The sequence below is a fragment of the Mustela lutreola genome, chromosome 18 (assembly GCF_030435805.1).
Source record: "Mustela lutreola isolate mMusLut2 chromosome 18, mMusLut2.pri, whole genome shotgun sequence".
Lineage (NCBI taxonomy): Eukaryota > Metazoa > Chordata > Mammalia > Carnivora > Mustelidae > Mustela > Mustela lutreola.
In genome coordinates this window covers 35189794-35210919 of record NC_081307.1, presented here as the reverse complement: position 1 = coordinate 35210919, position 21126 = coordinate 35189794, and the positions used below count along the sequence as shown (strand labels likewise).

General features: G+C 37.0%; 1 protein-coding gene across 6 annotated transcripts in view; it reads left to right on the top strand.

Annotated features, from left to right (window-relative positions):
- Positions 1-21126, top strand: part of WDR17 (WD repeat domain 17) — a 102921-nt gene that overhangs the window by 12528 nt on the left and 69267 nt on the right. For 4 of the 6 annotated variants that reach the window (XR_009349651.1, XM_059156102.1, XM_059156105.1 and 1 more), the window contains exon 2: positions 13656-13778. The exons of the other annotated variants lie outside the window; for them this stretch is intronic. Coding sequence is in view for 3 of the 4 variants with exons in the window: in XM_059156102.1 (XP_059012085.1) it covers positions 13713-13778 (66 nt within the window). In the remaining variant the exon portion in view is untranslated. The remainder of the gene's footprint in view (positions 1-13655; positions 13779-21126) is intronic. 6 annotated transcript variants of the gene reach the window in all.

Here is a 21126-nt window from a genome sequence, read left to right as displayed (position 1 = left end):
CTTTTATTGGAGGCCTAGCTACCCACATGTCCTGCACACACTCAGAGTCAGTATATCTCAGTAGAGCTTTACCCGGGGCCTGTCCCCCTCCTAACAGCCTCTGTCCTTTGGCCAGCCAGCTGAGAAACAGTCTTCCCGGGGTCCTCCCTGGCGCTCACTTCCCACAGGCTAACAGTTCAGCCTTATCGTTTGTCACCTACTTCTGTATGTTTTGCTGCCCTGTTGCCCACGAGTCTTCTACTCTGAGTGCCAGGGTAATATTTGTAAATCGGGAAATCTGATGTCATTATCACCCCGCTTAAACTGCTTCAAGGACTCCCTGTCCCATGGGAAATAAAATCCACAGTCCTCACCCTGATCTACATGATTTTCCATCATTATATCTTTGCCTTCTTGTCTGGCAGACAAGTCACTGTTTTCCTCAGGTACCATGATTCTTTAGGCATAGAAAAATAATTTTTCAATGAAAGTTCACATCTCTCTCTCCCCTTCTCTCTCTCTTTTTGGACAGCCTTATTAAGCACTTAAAGCAGATTTGTCTTTTCACTCCTATAAACCCTTGCTCATTCTCTATTAAAGCAGCTACTGGGGCACATGTGTGGCGCAGTCATTAAATGTCTGCCTTTGCTCAGGTCATGATCCCCAGGGTTTTGGGATCGAGCCCCGCGTGGGGCTCCCTGCTCTGCAGGAGCCCTGTTTCTACCTCTTCCATTCCCTCAGCCTGTTTTCCCTCTTTTGCTGTGTCTCTCTCTGTCAGATAAATAAATAAAATTTATTTTTAAAAAGAGCAGCTACTGAAAATTGTCTCATACATTGATTTGTGTCTCTCAGAAAAGAAGTGAAATGTAAATAACAGAAAACCAGTGACTTCAAGAGAGATTTAAAAAAATGTAGAACAAGTGACTGAAGATGGTGCGTCACAGTGTTAGCATTGCAAGATTTCTGGAGTTTTCTTGGCCTTTATGTCATGGATTCAAGATAGCTCCTGCAGCAACAGCAGCACGCCAGTGTCCCGGTCCAAAGTGGCAGAGGGGGAAGGACATCGAGAACGCTGCTTACATTTCATCCGCTGAAATTGAGTCACATGCCCACACTTAGTGCAGTGATTATCCCGGGGGATGATATTAGTACGGCTGGTTTAGACCAGCATCATTCACCTCCTAGCAATAGGAGAAGCCTGGTCCTCACCTGCACGTGAGTATTCTGGGTTTCTGTGGGTAGGGAGGAGAGAGGCGGAAATGTTGTTGGTTAGACAACAAGCAGTCATGGGCTGCATCTGGCTCTCCTGATGCTGTAGCTTCTTGGAGCAGGGCTTTCTTGTCCCTGTTTGTTTCTTGTCATCTTTGCATCTTTCGTAACCAGCATTAGTGCCTAGTTATGATAAACACCCACTCAATATTTGATGAAAGGAATGGAGTAACGTGATACAGCAGATACACATGGATAGAGTTGCTTTTCGTTGAGTATGAGGTGGTTGCCCAGAGATACATTCGGGACAGGAAAATAGGGAAACCCCAGCTCTGCCTGTTGTAGCAGGGTGGACAGTAGTGACTGAATTTTAATCATAGTACCTGCCTGTGCTGATGAAAGCCTGGGAGTTACTTCTACTTAAAGACGATTAAGAAGGTTATAACCAATGGGCATTATTGATGAATTCTGCTTTCTAAAATATAACTTTGGAATGATGCAGGCTAAGAGCCTACCCAAGGTTTGTTCAAATGTAATAAAGAAATGCAAAATCATGGGGGCTTAAGCAAGATAGAAGTCTGTTTCTCTCACACAGGAAAAAGAAAAAAGGCTGGAGGTATGAAGTCCAAGAGGCTTTCAGAGGGCTAGCTCTCGTTTTCAGGGGTCTACTGTTGTGCTGTTCCTTGAGGGGAACCCCCATCTGATGATGGAGGGTATCTCTTGGAGCTTCTGCCTTCATCATTCAGATACAGGTGGGGACATCATTCACCCCTGCTGCAGACGGCACACCCCTGCTCTTCAGGTAGACAGTGCATACCAGGTGCATTTCACCGTCCAGAATCTGGGCAAATAGAGTTTAGTAATACACTTTCTTCTCTTTCTCAAAAAATTTTCTCTAATAGCGGTTCATCTGCATTTTATGAGATGTTTTTCCAAGGACATTTTGAATTCATTTATCTTTTGTTCTAGGTGTTATGAAATAGCAAAGGCAAAGATGACGTATATACAGAGAAATACAGTCTTATCTAAAAATATAAATATTTTGAACAGTTGATAATAATCTTCCTGCTGTGTCCACTTTCATAAAAAGAATCACTTTCGTAAAAACGGGAAATGTTTTTCTTTGAATTTTGACAGAGACCACATTTATGTATCTTAGAAATATAGTATATTTAAGAAACTGCTCAAAATAGGTTTTCTTAGAAAATCAAATTAGTATATAGCAGTTAACCTGGAATTCCATTAGGTAGTCTAAAAAAACTAAAATATTTTATTTATGATACACCGTAACATGTACTGGACGTCTTAGACCTCTTAAATTGCTGTAGTGCAAGTCATTTTTTATTTTTAGACTAGATCAATTTAGAGATTCCAGTTAGGAACCTTGGTCAAACTTTCAGGATATGAGGATTCATTAAAAAGAACTTTCTGGCTGTGATAACTAGGATTCAAAGAAGCCTATCATCCAGAGACAATTCTTCTCTGAATTTTTTTTAGATTATAGATTTTCGTAAGGATAAACAGAATGTTACCATCATTCACAACCTCCACCAAGGTTAACCTCTGTCCTGACCTCTTGCAGAATAGGTGAATATTGTCTGTTTTTGTGCTTTATGTAAACGGAGTAATATGATCATAATATTATCTTTGCGTCTAGCTCATTTCGACCAGCATTGTGTTTGTGAGACTCGTCTCTACAGGTTGCCTGGAGCTGTTGCCATTCATTCTCATTATTGCAACCCCTTCCGTTATACGAACACACCAGTTATTTATCCATTCTGCTGTTACCATAGACCTGAGCCGTTTCCGCTTTGGTCCTGTGATAGAGGTGCTCTGAACATTATAATACAGGTCTTTGGTGGCCATAGATACCCATAATACCCATTGCTGTTGGCTAACACTTAGGAGTGAAAGGCTGGGTCATATGGTGTATATTTGTTCACAGCCTTAGAGGATCCTGCCAATGAGTTGTTCAGACTGTTTGTTTCAATTTACATTCCCAGGAGCAGCATATGAGTTTCAATTATTCCGCAGCCTTGCCAACCTGTGCTATTGTTCATTTTAGCCCTTCTGTTGGAAATGTAGCAGTATCTCTTTGTGGTTTTAACCTGCAGTAATAATGGACAATTTTCATATGTTCATTGCCCTCTTTTTGTGATTTTGAAGTTCTTTTGTCTCTTGTCCAAAGTCTTATGTTCATTTTTCTATTGGCTTGCCAGTCTTTTTTTGTTTTTGTTTTTTAGTGGTAGATGAGTTTTTAAAAAATATTTGTATTGTTAATATTTTCTCCCACTCTCTGGCTAACTTTTACTTTTTTTTTTTTTTAAAGATTTTATTTATTTATTTCATAGAGAGATCACAAGTAGGCAGAGAGGCAGGCAGAGAGAGAGGGGGAAGCAGGCTCCCTACCGAGCAGAGAACCCCATGCGGGGCTTAATTATGATAGCTTTATAAGAAGTGTTGTTAGCTAATAGTGTAAACCTTCAGCCTTATTCAACACTGCCTTGACTTTTCTTGGCCATTTACATATCCATGTAAATTTTAGAATTATCTTGTTAATTTAAACAACACTCATGGAAAACAAAACATGCTGGGATTTTTTTTTTTAAGATTTTATTTATTTATTTGACAGAGATCACAAGTAGGCAGAGAGGCTGGGGTGAGGGATGGGGCATGGAAGCAGGCTTCCCACTGAGCAGAGAGCCTGATGCAGGGCTCTGTCCCAGGACCCTGAGGTCCTGACCTGAGCTGAAGGCAGAGGCTTACCCCACTGAGCCACTCAGGCACCCCACATGCTGGAATTTTGATTGTGACTGTATTGAATCTGTAGATTAATTTTGAGGCAATTTACATCTTTATAGTAGTAAATCTTATTATCCATTAACATGTTATGTTTTTACTCTTTTGTTTGGGATTTTTATATTTAATTTCTGAGAGTGATTGCTCTGTAGTTCCCTCTCTTTTAAAATCTTTTTTAGGTTTTGGCAGTGTGTAAAAAATTAATAAGTGATTCCTTTTACTATATTCTCGAAGAGTTTGTGTAAAAGATCTTCTGTAAATATTTGCAAAAATTTGCCAGTGAAACCATCTGGGCCTGAGAAATAGTCTGTGGGAAAATTTTAATTGTAGACTCATATTCCTGCTTCTTAGATTTTCTCATTCTTTCATCAACTTCGGTAATTTGTGTTTTTTGGAGAATTTATCCATTCATTCAAGTTTATCTTTTATATTGCTGCACATGTGTTCATAATAGTCTCTTACTCTTTTTTGGTTGTCAGTATTTCCTACAGTGATATCTTTTTTTATTCCTGATATTGATATTTTTACTTACTGATATTTTTACTTTTTCTGTTTTTTTTTTCTTGATAAGTCTTTTAAAAGTTGACCTAAGGGAACCAGCATTTGTTTTAGAAGATTTTCTCTACTATATGTTTATAAATATAAATATGCTTTCTCCTCTTTTCAGAGTTATTTCCTTTTCCTGCATTTTTTAATTTTTTCATAGCTTTTTGAGATAGAAAGTTAAATCTTTGAATTTCTCGGTAAAACTTTGAGTTACTCCTTTCCCATTTTCTGTTAGAAAAATATAATGAAGGGTTTAGCCCTTCACTTCCAAGCATTGCTTTAGCTATAACACACAAATTTGTATTTGTGTGGCTTTGCTATCTAATGTTAAATATTTTCTAACTTCCATTTTTACCTCTCTGAACCAAGGATTATTTAGAAGTGCATTATTTAATTGCCAGACAGCCATGGATTGTCTACTCATCTTTCTTTTATTAATCTCAGACTTCATTCCATTGTGACCAGAAAATATACTCAAAGAATCCCAATATTTAGGAGTTTGGCGAGGTTTTCCTTATGGTTCAGCACGTGGCTTATCTTTGGAAAGAATGGGAACTCTGTCATTGTTACGTACAGTAGTCTGTATACGTCCGTTGGGCCGATTTTATTGACTATATTCGGGTCCTTCCCACTTCTACAGGATTTCCTCTTCTAGCAGATATTGAGATTTATTACTTCAAGTTTCCCATTATGATTATAGATCTGTATATTTCTCCTTCAATTCTGTCATTCTCACTTTATACGTTTGCACGTCCTGTCATGCGGGAGCAGTTTCAGAACCACCGTATCATTTAGTCAGATCCCCCTTTATTCTTCAGTAACATCCCTCTGTCTCTCTAGTAATATTTCTTGCCTTAAAATTTATTTTTTATTGATACAACTATAAGAGCTTTCATTTGGTTAATAGTTTTCTAGTAAATAATTTACTGCTTTTGACTTTGAACCATCCTATAACTTGCCAGTAAAGTGTGACTCCTATAAAGCGTATATGGTTGAGCTTTCTAGTGGAGATTGCCAATTTTACTTTTACTTGTAACTTTAATCCATTTCTCATTTGGTGTATAGGTGTTATAATTTGATTTACATGTACAAACTTCTGTTTTCTTCTTCACAAATTTTTTACTAATTACATTTTCCTTTGATTCACTTAATACTTTTTTTTTTTTTTGTAGTTATACTGGAAATTCTAATATGTAACTTTAACTTTTAACCATTTAATAGAAGTGATTACTTTTACCTCTTCATGGATCCTAACTCCATTTAATCTGCTCTAACGTTTTGTGTTACTGTTTGCATATGTTAATGTTACAAATATTTTAAACTTCAGAAGACATTGCAATTATTGTATAGTTAGTATCTACTTCTATTTAACCACATATGTCCTTTTTCTGATGATCTTACTTACTGCCAGCATTTTCATCTTTCTGCCTGGGACCATGTTCCTCCTGCTTGAAGAACTCCCTTTAATGTTTTTTTAGTTCCAGCCTGCTGGTAATAAATTCCCTAGTTTTTGTGTGTATGAAAATATCATAATTTTTGCCTCCAGCTGTATTTTCACTGGGTATAGTAGCATTCTAGGTGTGTGGTTATTTTTTTTCCCTCCTGACTTTAAAAATGTCATTCCATTATCTTTTGACTTTTGTTATTTTGATTGATCTTTGACAATATTGTGACCACGTCAAAGATTTTTTTCCTTTGGCCATCATTTTCAGCATCTTAACTGTGGTATTCCTAGATGTAGTTCTGCTTTAACTTACCTTGCTCAGGATTTGGTGAGCTCTAGGAACTTGATTTTTTAAAATCAATTTTGGAAATTTCTCATTCTTTTTCTCTTTGAGTATAGGTTCTGTTATGTTTCTTCCCCCTTGGAGACTCCCATTCCATCTCTGTGTAACTTTTCAGCATCTCCTGTCTCTTTCTTGTTCTCTGTTTTATTCACTCTTTCTTTTCTCTATTAGTTTTGCCATATGCTAGTTACTGATACCACTGCACTGATACTGACTTCTGCCGTATTCAGTCTATCAATAAAATCATCCACTGAGATCTGAATTTCAGATATGGTGTCGTTTAGTCTTAGAGTGTCCATTTTATTTTAATTTTGTATATATTCTCTTCTCTGATTAAAAATTCTACACTTTCATCTATTTTGTTTATAACTACACATTAAAAACACTAAGTGACCTAAGCTAAAGAGAAGTATACTATATGATTTATCACTTCATTATGAATGATTAGAATCATTAAAAGTTGGGAGTACTGTGAGCAGTACTGATGTGTTCAAGGGTGAGCTTTGAGATTATTTTGGAATTTGAGTTTTCAGTGTTTCTTTGGATGTGGTTGTTTAATGCTTTGAAGGTCTGGTGAAGCATGAAATGCTTGGGTTGGAACTCTCTGACTCTATGGATCTCTTTAGGCACGTTGGAATGTGCTTGTGGAGATCTGCTCAGGTGCACATTCCTGGTGGGATAACAGAAATTAAGGGGAGAGAGGGTGTGTCGTGGGCGTGACATTCATGGTACCACTTGGACTGTCATGGCAATCATCACATTCCCTCTTAGTATTCCTTTTGGATCGCCAAACATGCATCCTAATGTAGTCCACCTTGGTCCTTTTCAGCTTTTCAAGGTAGATCAGTTTTGCCTCATTTCTTGCTGTGAGTTCATTCTTTGTGTCCATCTTCCTCATCTGCTTGTCCCTGTCACTGCTTTTGAAAATACTTTGTGGATTAAGAGGTATTAGTGCCATATCTCAAGAGAGAGACTTAAGCTAATGTGTCCCAAAATATGATGGCTGGGAGTGGCAAGTGAAGCTGAAAACTCTAAGAAATAAACTGTCCAAGTGAAATTACCAACAGAATCCAATTATACGGTATCTGTATATAGACAAGTTCATTTTGGGTTTTTCCCCCTTTTAATTGTGTTAGTATTAGAAAACACTGCTGTGGATTTTTAGTGTGTAATTTTTAAAATTTAGATTATATACCTGACAGCAAAAATGTGCAGTTTAGTGTTTTGTACCAGCAAAATGTGCTCATTAGCATAATTAGCATAAAAGAAAGATTGTAAGCTTTCTAGAAATCCCTCTCATGGCTGCTTCCTGTCACTACTTCCTTCTGCCTGAAGAAAATTCTCTCATAACTTCTAATAGTGTAGATTAGTTTTGCTTGTGTTTAAGCTTTTTATAGATAGAATCATGCAATATGTATATTTGACTTTCATGTTTGACTTTGAATTCTTACTACATTTAGGGTTTATCCATTTTGTTGTACATAGTTCATTTTAATTACTGTATGCCAGTGTATGACTGTATTATGATTTTTATCTCCCAGATTGGGGGAATCTGGTTCTTAGAGGAGATTTGTGTCTTTTCCTCCCGAAGCCTTTTCTGGGGCAGCCAAACTATGCTTTGTATTTATGGTGGGTGTTGAGTAGGAGACCATTTTTTTGAATCTCCTCAATCAGTGGCAGATCTGTGCTTTGTTTTGGTACTGGCTGGGAGTCTGAGATGCCTTCCTGCCCACCGCCCAGGGACAGACAGCTTTTGCTTCTTCCCTTCTCACAGAAGTACCTGGGGTCAGGAAGGAGGACTTTGTCTCTTCCTGGAGACAGATAAGATTTGCTTTTTCTCTTCCCCCATTGTCCCTGGCAGTGAGGGTGTTTGTTTTCTCTCTCCTAGTAGTTGAAGGATTTGTTTTGTATGAGAGGAATCATGCACATATGTAGTGTTTCATGCCTGTCAGCTCTCTACAGCCAGTTGCTTCCTGCGTGTCTGAGCCACTGAGGGGGACCATGTCTGATTTGCCCCCAGTCTTTCTCCTAAGTACCCAGTTGAGGCCCGCGGAGAAGATCTCACAACTGAGTGCAAACCCAACTTGCATCTAGTCATTCTTAAACTGATGCTCTAGTTCCCTTTGGCCTTTGGGGAATTACTTACATTTTATCTGATTTGGTTTTCTTACCTGCTTTTGTGACAATCACATCTTTCTCCCTTGCCTTGTCAATGGTGAAACTATTAGTATGTTCTCTCTCTTCAGAGAGGGGCCTGTTGCTCTCTGGAATTTCTTTGACTACTTTCCAGCCTGAAAATTTAATGTGATCTTACTCCAGAGAGAACATAAACTTTTGATTTTAGAAAGCAGTAGGATAGGGAAGACCAACCAAATCCTGTCATTGAATTTATCTGAAGCTGAGCCTCAGTCCTTGTAAGGGACAGTCTCATTCTATTTCAGTCTTTATCTTAAAATGTAGACCCAGGTAGCTCTCACTGAAAGGACACCAATGTTACATCACTTCTTTCTTTGTCAGCATCTGAATTCTAGGCTTTTTTCCCCCTCAGGCCCCATGGAAATACTGAAGCTCTCCATAACTTTTCAGTATTTTAGCTACTACTTTCATAGGCAGATCTTATTGGGGAATAAGTAGAATTCCCTGCCCCCGCCCCCCACCCTGCCACTACTGCCAAAGAAAAAGTGCCTGGGTAGACCCTTTGAACTTCTCTTGGGGTTCTTTTTTGGTTTGAGATTTTACATATTTTTATCCAGATTTTCTAGTTGTGCGTAATAGAATTAGAGATATGCATGCAAGTATGTGTGTGTGTGTGTGTGTGTGTGTGTGTGTGTGTGTCTGTGTGTGTGTGTGTACATACTTTTCTGCTGTTGCTGGAAGCCAGGGTCTTGTAAGTAGCAGTCTTTTCAGTTTATAGAATCATTCTGAGGTTTCGGAGCACACCGGGTAAGCACACCGGGTAAACTTTGTGTCTGCTCTCTAACTCAGACTTCCTCTTGACATTTTTATGTAGAATTGTAATCTGGTTGGGATGGCCGGCTCCCCCAGATTGTCTGAGGTAATGCTTCTGTCATCTGCCCTTCACTGACAGATGCCTCAAGAGTATCTGCTCATAGTAAGGAGAGCAGACAGATGGTCCCCGATCACGGTCATCTTGAGGCCCTTACACGAGGCCTGTGTGCATATCCTGAGTCTTTCCAACCCCCATCCTCTCCTCTAACCTATCCTACCATGACTTTAGGCAGGGCAGATATAGGCAAATGAAAGAGAGTAATTGTGAGCATGCCATTTATTTTATACTTCATTCTCCCCTGTTGGAATAAGCAATGGTCTGTGCTTATCTCACATGTTTACTTAGTTTGTTAGGAAGCTTAAACTATAATTTCTGTCTCATAAGACAGCAGAGATGGGGACTGACTAAGAGAGTGAGTGTAGGAACTGCGGATAGTACAGTAGGTAAGAGTACAGTAGGTAAGGGATGAATTCTGTACAGAAAAGATGGCTTGCAAACACAATTTCAGAGGATGAAGCCAGTATCTTGGTCTAAGATATCTGGTAAAACTGGATGGAAAAATCTAAATGTAGAATCAAAATAGACCTCACAGAGCTCAAACATTAGGATAGGCAGAACGTGTCATTTTACTCTGTTTAGGATTTTAAATAGGCATGAGTAAAAGAAAACATTATCAACATAGGCAGAAGAAAGCAGAAATAAACATTTCAGGATGTGGCACAATTAGGTTCACATAAAATCACAACCAGAGAACTTACAGTACTTTCATTTTTAGACCAGGGACTTCTGACATGGGTCTTGATTTTATTTTATTTATTTATTTATTTATTTTTTATTATTATTTTTTAAAAATTTGACAGACAGAGATCACAAGCAGGCAGAGAGGCAGGCAGAGAGAGAGGAGGAAGCAGGCTCCCTGTCGAGCAGAGAGCCTGATGCAGGGCTTGATCCCAGGACCTTGGGATCATGACCTGAGCCGAAGGCAGAGGCTTAGCCCGCTGAGCCACCCAGGCGCCCCTGCATCTTGATTTTAATCCCCATATTTATAGTAGGATGTTGATGACTGCCCGATATGACCAGCTTCTCAGAAAGAGAGCAGGCCCTACTTTACTTAAAATTGCTATATCTCCTACTTGGTCCTCACCATTCTGTCTAAAGAATCATAAAGCAACTTCTGAAAAGAGAGAGTTCTCGCAAAATGGGAACATCACATGCACATGAATGGATCATACAAAATGTGCTGATTACTTTTCTCTTATGAAAAGAAAAACTCAACTGTTTCTCAATGATTTTTTAGAATTTGAAAAAGAATGTGAGATAACTCAGATTCCTTATATAAATATGTCTTGCTATATTTGATTCATTTAAAAAATCCTATCTTTTAAAACTGTTTTGCTAAGGACATAAGCATAACTCAATAAATCTTGCTTATTTCCTACAGTCAGTAGACCCCAATTTCCTCATGTAGGTAAGGAGAGAATATTGATTTTATCAACTGATCTCCCTGGAGAGTGCCTCTTGTCTTGTACTCAAGAGGTAATGTGTCAGTTAGCTATTGCCACAAATACATTTTGTTATCAACCACTCCAAAACCCAGCAAAATACAGCATTAACCATTTATCATGCTCACAAGTATAATACTAGGTATATAAAATATATATACCTAGTATAAAAAATAAGTATTTTTTATAAAGTATTTTTATAAAGTATTTTTTATATAAAGTATAAAAAATATATAACAGGTTTGGCTGAGCCGAGTGGTTCTGCTTCTCACTTAGATCTGTGGCAGCTCTTCTCCTGGTGTCTCTTGTCCTTCTTGGACCAGCAGGGTAGCCCTGGAATGTTCTTGCATTGATGGCTGAGGCACAAGGGTATGAATGGAAATAAGCCCTTTAACCAAGCTTAGAACTGGAATAATCTGATTTCTGCCCACGTATCACTGAGAAAAACAAGTCACAGGGCAAGTCCAAAGGCAATAGGCGGTGGTTTATAGTCTGCCCATGACAGGGTCATGGCAAACAGATGGATACAGAGAGAGATATAAAAAAGTCAGAACTGATAATCAAACTTCAGATTCCTTGTGTGTTTGGATATGAATGCCTGCAGGAAGTTTTCTAACTATATACAATATTTACTTCATTCTCTTTATTTTCTTTAACCTGACGTGTCCCTTTGATTATTGTTTCCTTCCATCACTAGTCATAGAGGTAGTAAGAACTTTCTGACTCTGAATTAAGTTAAATTTGTGATTTTAGCAAAAATTAGTCAATTAGACCCCATGAACTAATGCCCAGATAAAAAAAATCTATGGACTAAGTGCCACTGTGACTGTCTTCTTCCTGCCTCAGTTACTGCACAGTGATCATGACATACTTCCCCTCTGAGGTCAGCTACAGGCCTTAGCTCTGCCCTCCAGACAGTCCTAACCCATCAGGCAGATGTGTGAGTTGAAAACTGTTGTTCTTACACTAAATGAACCAGATTCCATTCATTCTCGGATCCTCAAAACATCTGACTACCATCTGGAAGTATGTATCCTTATGCAAGGTAGTATTTCATCGGGGATTACATGAGATATTTTACTTTTCTTAATTCTTATAAATATGGTAAATAGTGCTCATGGAAAAATATCACAAAATAAAGCATCGAACTATTGTGTGCCCTTGGAACAAGGTATTCACCTTAAATACATTGTATTTAAAATGATATAATAAATATTCTTGTGCCTGATATGATTATAAAATAATTTTACCAATTTAAGTTGGCATTTAATTTTATGCTTAAATGTCTTAAATGATTTGATTAGCCATTTCCCTATAAGGAATTGAATAGTAGTCCATTTCATTTGCTGGTGAGTATGTTGCTGTCACTTGGATACCTTTCTTTAGACCCTTTCCAGATTTCAGAAATATGTAAGTTTACTTCATGTGAACTGCCATTAGCTGGCAGACTTCTAGGGCTGTGAGTGTCAATTCACTGAACAAACATTTTGTATTTTCTATACAAAGACAAATAAGGCAAGTTCCTCTGCCTTGGGGAACTCATAGTTGGTATCTACGCAAGTAATCAGTATCTAATCCTTGCAGATATGTAAATGCAAGCAGATGAGGAATTTGGTGCATTTGAGAGTCTTCAAAGAAGGAGCATTTTTAAATTGTATCTTAGAGGACCATAAAAGTGGCAGATCTCATTATTCACAGCAAAAGGGGAAGGAGAGCTCAGGCAAAAGCATTTAGAAACTAACAGGTGCAAAGTGGCGATGGTACAGAACATGTTCAGGAATAGCAGTGCAAGCAGGGGTATGAGTGAGGGAACTATTTTATTTCTTCATCCCAGACATGATGAGGGGTTTCACTAAAACATTGACATGAGAGATGGAGAGAAGGTCCTTTTGAAGAGGTATTTTAAAGATCGTTTGAGAAGACTTGGTGATGACTGTAGTGGAACAGGGAGGGGAATGTGACGGAAGAGGTGGAGATGGCCTGCTGTTACCTCAGGTCACCCTCTGAGCATAACGATAGTCACCGAAATGGGGAATGCAGGAGGAAGTGAAGAGTGTTCCGAGGTGGTTGAAAGGGTCCAGAATTAGGAGTAATCAGATATAAACAAATATAACTAGAGATTATGTCAGCCCTACAACTTCCTGTGGAAGTGAGAGCCTGTTCCCAAACATTTTGACCTGAGGCTTCAAGTAGATACTGGAAACTATTTCTGGAAAAAAAGAGAGAAGAATTAGTTTGAAGAAGAGTGCCATGTTCCATCTGATAAATTTTTAGAAATAAGGCTGTTTTCAGTCAGCCATGGTGGTGCTTTCCACATTCTTTCCTAGAAGTGTACCTTTGTTACACCGGAACAAATGCTATCTTAGTTTAGGATACGAAGAATGGGACACTCAAATTACCCAAACATTTCCTTTTTCTTTTTCGTAGCCCCTCTCCCCCACTCTATCTCTTCTTTCCTTTTTTCTCCACGGAGGTGTCATGGTTTGATGTGTTTAAGGAGGGGAAGGTCAGAGCTCGCTGCTCTACGTTGGGTGAACCTTCTGAACCTTAGAGGATTTTTAGAATGAAAACCGAAAGCCTAATGTTTGCTAAAGCATTTGCTGGTACTATACAATGTAATGATTATTTGATTTTTCTTTCCTATTGGAGTATAGGCTTACATTTTCTGGTATAGCATTATTTTTACAGATACTACTATTTGTAAATTATTAAAACTGTTTCAGCTGAAATGTTTGTGGGCTTCTAGCTTCATGTACTGAACAACATTTCACAAGGCAGATTTTGGTAAAGCTGTTTGGTTGAAACCCATTATTGTTACTTTAGGTGCTGACTATTCTGATGCCGACTTTCCAATTGCCTTGATTAAAGTAGAAACGTTCTATGGCTTGGATGACTTACATTTCAAATTGGTTTGAGCAAGATGATTGGTATGAAGGACTACAAAGAGTAAGATATATTTATGTTGTGATTATGATTTTCTGTGGGTTTTTCTGCTTCCTGCGCATGCAGCTGTATTTCTTTGTAATTTATGTTGCAGACACTTTTGCATTGAAATATTTTGAGGGTAAATAAAATACTTGGTAGATTCCAAAGCAGAGGTAAGAAGACAATATATAAATATAGTCATAATCGTACATTGATGAAAAGATTTTTTTTTCTGTCCTTGTTTCATGAATTCTTAATATTTTCAGATTGTCTTCAGGCTTGAAATATAATATAGATTCTTGTTAATGAGATTAACGTATAAAAACAGCAATACTTTTAATAGTCATTTTACATAAAGAAAAACATTTAATGAAATAGAAGATGTGTATGATAATACTATATATTACATTAATATTGTAAAAGAAAGTGCAAAAATTTTCTGAAGAAAGGTGCCATGTTCTATCTGATGAATTTTTGGGCAATTAATTATGTTTCAAAAGATTTGCATTGTTACCATGGCAACTTTTATATAGTATTTTGAAAATAGCTGTTCTGATCTATTATAGAAAGAGTAGAAAACTGCTATTTAAAAGTGCATCTAATCAAAATGGATTTAGCATAAAACAATACAATGTCGTTTTTATTATTTTCACGTTTTGAATGGAAGATTTCTTTATTATTTAAATGAAAGCACTTTGTGGATTTTTCTTTTCTTACACAGCTGGACTTTTCTTTTTATTAATGAGTGGAAGCAAGAGCCAGAGTATCTTCCTGCAGTGTCTCCAGCTTTCCTCCCCGTCGAGTCAGAGGGCAAACAATACCAAAGATAGGAAGCGTGCGTTTCTCTCCTACCTTGCTTCCACGGGGTCCCTCCTCCACACGTCCATGAAAGACATTTTCTCAGTATTTTACTTCCTTTCCCCTATCTTTTTAATTGTAATTCCTCAGCAGTTTAAAGCTTCCTGCCTTTGGGCTTTTCCTAAAAAAAAATTTTTCTCCCCAATTCTAAAACAAACTGGTAAACATCTCTGGAGCCGGTTAATAGCAAACTCCGGAGAATAATCGTCGTGTTAGGGACCCTGAAGTGTTCTCAGAGAACAGACTGAGAACCAGTGGGTAGCTTGTCATTCTGAATTTCAATCTTATCCCTCAATGATGGAAATATTCCAGCTTATGAGTTTAATAAGTCCCACCAGACCACATACACATTGCAGTGCCAGGACCCTGTGTTTGTGTTGTGTGTGTGCACTTTAAATGTAATGGTAAATGCATTTTTGATGTTGAACCAAAGGGTGTTTTTTTCAATTATAGCCCATGTATTTCTCAATGGGAGGGCATACTAACTTGCTGAAATGCTTTTCACTAAAATTGGGTGCTCCTTTAGTGACTAAGGGTAGTTCGTAGAGATGATGGGGATTCAAAATCTTGTTTTCCATCATGACTCCAGTCTGCCCTTTAATACTACCATTGGCCTTTATAAATGAACTCCTGGCTGAGACCGATTACAGAAGCAGCTGTTACTGTATATAGATACAGTTCAACCCTGAAATTACAATATTGTTGTCTTTGTGAGGTTGAGCTTCTCAAGTTTTAGTCAGTTCTTACATAGATTCAGGTGAGAAGGAAAGATACTATTCTAAATAATGAAAACTGGCACATGAATATGGACTTCAATTTCTTCTAAAAGTATAGCCTGTATTTTTCAGATGATGTGTATGTGCATATATGTCCCATGTAATTATCAGCATTCAGCATAGCAAATTTTTCAATAGAAATTTTTTCTCCTAATTTATTTAAAAGCAAAGTTATAACATTGAAGCATGGGATTTATAATGTCCATAGATAGAACATATTTGATAATAGTACAAAGGACTGTATGGGGTGAATGAAAGTATGGTTGTGGCGTTAGTACATTTTACATGAAGTAGAGCAGTAACTCAGTGTGCAACAGATGTTGGCGAGGATGCAGGAAAAGGGGAACCCTCTTACACTGTTGGTGGGAATAGAGTATTCTTTTAAAGTTCACAGGAAAAGATAAGTTGGATTTTTTAGTTAAAGTTGTAATTTAGAAATGCAGTATTTGAAAAACCACATACAAGTGTGAGTTTGATCTTTAGTACAAAATTAGGATAGCATTATTTTGATATAATTAATATTTATAGCATAGGTATATATTTCTATAGATACATATGAACTTGATTTTAGCTTAGTTTTACAATTTTGCATTTGGCAGTGTTGTAACTCTAGCTGTATTTTAAAATTCATTGTGATTATTTCATATCAACATTTTCTTGCATATTCAGAAGTGAACTTTAATATTATACAAATCTAATGTAAATATACTCTTACCATTTGTTTTTTAAAGAATTTCGTATACTTAATGTGAACAGCATCTTTACTGTAATTATAATGTATGTGTGGTGCTTTGTATGAGATTGAAACAAAAAATTGAGTTTGCAAAAAATTGTCTTTGCAAGTAGGCTGTTGCCAGGCTCCTAACACTGTCACTTATATGTGGGGTGACACAATGCTCAGACTTTTCTTCCCAAAGCTTTTGTAACTCTACATTATTCAGTGTACCACAGGGGCTTAGTACTTCGTCTTTAAAGTGTGCATGTTGTTTCTGGGCCAGTAAGATTATATTTTTCTGAAGCAACAAATCCTTAGAATGGATGTGGAAATTCTTAAATCATTCACCTAAAAATGCAACCTATTCTAAAGTAAGGATACAAAAAAGTACATAATATTTATCTGAAATCTATAATTAACTGTTACATTCAGTTAATATATGCTTATTTACCAAATATGTGACATGTTTTTTTAGGATTTATGTTTTTAAAAAGGCATATATTTTGGAATATACCTGCGGTTGAACATCTTCCATTTTTAGTAATGCAGGATCATTAGTTATATAACCATTCATGCTGACTACAAAAATAACAAAATGTTCCAGATGTTTCTTTTTTCTCCTTAGCAATTACAAACATCACTTAATAAAAGCTACATCATGTTACATATGTTTTTAATAATACTTTTGAAAAATAATGTGGAAATTTCAAATACTGCCCATTTACTTTTTTATTTGTATTTTTTAAAGATTTTATTAATTTTTCCTCGAGAGAGAGAGTGAGAGCATGAACAGGGGAGAGGGGCAGGGGGAGAAGCAGACTCCCCTCTGTGCAGGGGGCTCCTTGCAGGACTCCATCACAAAACCCTGGGATCATGATGAGCTGAAGGCAGATGCTTAATGACTGAGCCCAGGTGGCCCAGTACTGCCTGTTTAAATACCTAATTAAGATTTAGAAATGCAATAGTATTGATATATTTAATGATGTACATTTTTTTCAAATTTTATTCAAAATCATAGATCTTTACAGTAAATTGCCATTTTGTTTTATCCTGCTTATTACTTTGATGGCTGGTTTGGACAAATTATTCAACTCTGAATTTAAAAAGGAATTAAGTTGTTAGCTTGTAAGACTTGTGAAAGCTGCTTAGAAGCAAGGTCATACCAAATTATATGACAGTATTGAAATTTTTATATTCTCTACACTTAGAAATTAAAAAGTAGTAAATTTTAAAAAGTAGTTAATCAAAGTATACTGATAATTAAAGTAAAAATAAATTGACAAAATGGATTTTGAAGTAACTTATTTATTTTTAATACATAGCAGAGGGACTTGGAGTTTCTAGTCTGGCAGGTAAGGAGCTAAGAAGTCTCACTCTGGCCTAAAATGATAAAAAACTGAACAAACTGAAAAATCAACCACTCTTCTTAGATCTCTAAGAGAAGTGAGGTTACAAGGCAAATTATTACAACCTTTTAGAGCAGAGAACATTGGAATTATCAGACCAAGAATTTGAAGAAACTATAATTAATATGCTAAGGATTTTAATTTAAAAAATAGGCAACATACAAGTACAGATGGATAGTTTAAGCAGAGAGATTGAAATTCTAAGAAGAATCAAAAAGAAATGCTAGAGACCAGAAACACCAGCAAATGACGAATGCCTCTAGTGAGCTCATTAGTAGACTCGTTAGGGCTGAGGAAGGAATTTCTTAGTTTGAAGATATGACAGTAGGGATTTCCAGATCGGAAAAGAAAAGAGAAAGAAGAATGGGGAAATAAAAAGCAGAATAGAATATCCAAGAGCTGTGGGACAACTGAAAAGGTGTGTCATACACCTACTGGAAATACCAAAACAAGAAGAAAGAGAAAGCAACAGAAGCGACAGTTGAAGCAGTGACTTAGGATTTCCCCAAATTAATGTCAGACAGCAAATCACAGACCCAGGAAACCCAGGAAATATGGAACATGTTAAATGCAAAAAACAAGAAACAAAACAACAAAGCTATACCTAGGCAAATCATATTCAAACTAAAAAAAAAAAAAAAAAAAAAGAAAGAAAGAAAATCTTGAAAAAAAAAAAAAAAAAAAACCCAGAGGAACAAGTATAAAAATCGGGATTCAACTTCTCAGAAACCATGAAACCAAGAAGAGAATGAATGAAATATTTAGAGTGTTCAGAGAAATAAAATACCAGCCAAGAAATCCATACTCTGTGAAATTATCTTTCATGAGTGAAAGAGAAATGAAGACTTTCTCAGACAAACAAAAATTTGGAAATTTGTTGCCAGTAGACCTGCTTTACAACAAATGTTAAAAGAAGTTTTTCAGAGAAGGTAAGTGATAATAGATCCAAAGCTCAGATCTGCATAAACAAAGGAAGAGTATTGGAGAATGTATGAGTAAAGGTAAAATAAAACTTTTCATTTTTCTTAATTGTGACCTTGTTAACAGTTTGAACAGTTTGTTTAAAACAAAAACACAACAATGGATTTGATTATGTATGCTTTTTTTTTAAAATATATCATTTATTTATTAGAAAGAGAGAGAGAGAACACAAGCAGGGGGAGTATCAGGCGGAGAGAGAAGCAGGTCTCCCGCCGAGCAGGGAGCCCAGTGTGGGGCTTGATCCCACGACTCTGGGATCATGACCTGAGCTAAAGGCAGATGCTTAACTGACTGAGCCACCCGGTGCCCCAATTACGTATGCTTTAATCACATATATATACATTCGCACATATACATACACATGTGCTGTGTTGCCGATGTGGAAGTGAGCGGAGTGACAGCAGTGGTACAAAGGACGGAAGAGGACTCAGGGATATTCGGTTATTATAAGGTGTCTGCGCTACCTGAGAAGCGATATGGTGTTAATTCGAAAGTAGACTTGGATTACTTGTAAATCTATATTTTAATGTCTAGGATAATCACCCACAAAAAATTTTTTTAAAGGTTGTATTTATTTATTTGACAGAGAGGAATCACAAGTAGATGGAGAGGCAGGCAGAGAGAGAGAGAGAGAGGGAAGCAGGCTCCCTGCTGAGCAGAGAGCCCGATGCGGGACTCGATCCCAGGACCCTGAGATCATGACCTGAGCCGAAGGCAGGGGCTTAACCCACTGAGCCACCCAGGCGCCCCCACCCACAAAAAGTTTAAATGAGACATAATTGATATGCTAAGGAAGAAGAAAAAAGTATGGATCATATAAAGTGCTCAGTTGAAACCACAAAAGAAAGGAAAAGTGTGAAAGACAAAAACAGGAACAAACTGAAACAGTAAAAATGGGGTAGATACTAATCCAAGTGTATCAATAATTACCTTGAACATCAGTGGTCTAATGCACTAATAAAAAGACAGAGGCCCAACTATATGTTGTCTACAAATAACTCAAATTAAATGTTAAGACATATATGGATTCAGAGTAAAGTGGTGAAGAAAGACACACCATGCTAACACTGATTAAAAGAAGTGGGTGTAACTATGTTAAATTCAGACAGAGCAGAATTCAGACCAAGGGTAAAGAGGGATATTACATAGTGATGAAAGGGTCAGTACTCCAAAAAGACACAATAGCCCTTAATGTGTATGTGTCTTCATAGCAGACATTGTAATACACGAGGCAAGAATTGATAAAAGTGCAAGGAGAAATAGATGAGCACACTATTATAGTTGGAGACTTTACTGCTCTGTCAGACTGAACAGATCTGCCAGACAGAATCAGGAAGAGCGAAGTTGAACTATATAGCATCTCCAGTCAACTATACCTGATGCACCTATAGAACCCTTCCTCCAGCAACAGCTGCTTGCACATTCTTCTCAAGCTCACATGGAACATTCACAGACCATATTTTGAGCCATAAAATCCATCTCAATGTCTTAAAAGTATAGAAATAATATAGGGTCTTCTCTTAGACATCAGCAGAATTAAACTAGAAACTGATAACAGAAATGTAACTTGAAGGTCCCCAAATACTTAGAGACTAAGCAACAGTCTTCTAAATAACACATGGATCAAAGAAAAATAGCATTTTGAACTAAATGAGATTGAAAACATGACAACATAACTTATGGGATGCAGCAAAAGCAGTGCTTAGAGGAAATTTATACCAGGAAAGAGGGAAAATCTAAATTTAATCTTCTAAGCTTCTACTTTGGAAAACTAGAAAAGGAAGAGCAAATTAAATCCAAAGTAAGGAGAAGAAAAGAAATAATAAAAATTTAGATCAGAAATCAGTGAAATCAAAAATAGAAAATCAGTAGAGAAAATCAACAAAGCTAAAACCTTCTTCTTTGAAAAGATCAATAAAATCTATTAGACTTTAGCTAGACTAAATAAGAAGAAAAGAGAGAAGGAACATAATACTAATACCAATAATGAAAGAAGGGATATCGCTATATAACCTGTGGACATTAAAAGGATGATATGGGAATGCTACATCAATTTCCTACCCCAAAATCTGGTAACCTAGATGAAATGGACCAAGTCTTAAAGATACAATTTGCCAAACTCACGGAAGAAATATGGAATCTGAATAGGCCTACATTTTAAAGAAATTGAATCAATAATAACATTTAATGATATTGTGATTTGTAAGAAATACATATTTAGTCATTCAGATGACCCCAGTTCCCAAGTGTTGAGGGCCCTAAGTGTCTTTTGTTATGCTAATAAGGTGACTTTTAGAAAGCACCTGAGGAGGGGGCTGATTGCTGGTGGAGTCAACCTATGATTAGAGGGTTATAACTTTTAGTCCTACCCCTTGACTATAAGGTGGGAGAGGAGAAGAGTTAGATATTGAAAGATAGACAGCGGAGAGTGATTTAATCGATCATGCCTTTATAATGAAGCCTGCAGGAAAACACAAAAGGAAAGGGTTCAGAGGGCTCTCCAGTTGATGTGGTCTGAGATAGTCTCCTTGCCCCTTTCCACAGCCCTTGCCTTAATGTGTCTCTTCAATCTGGCTGTTCCTGAGTTATATCCTCTTTTAATAAACAAGTAATCCAGTAAAATATTTATCTGA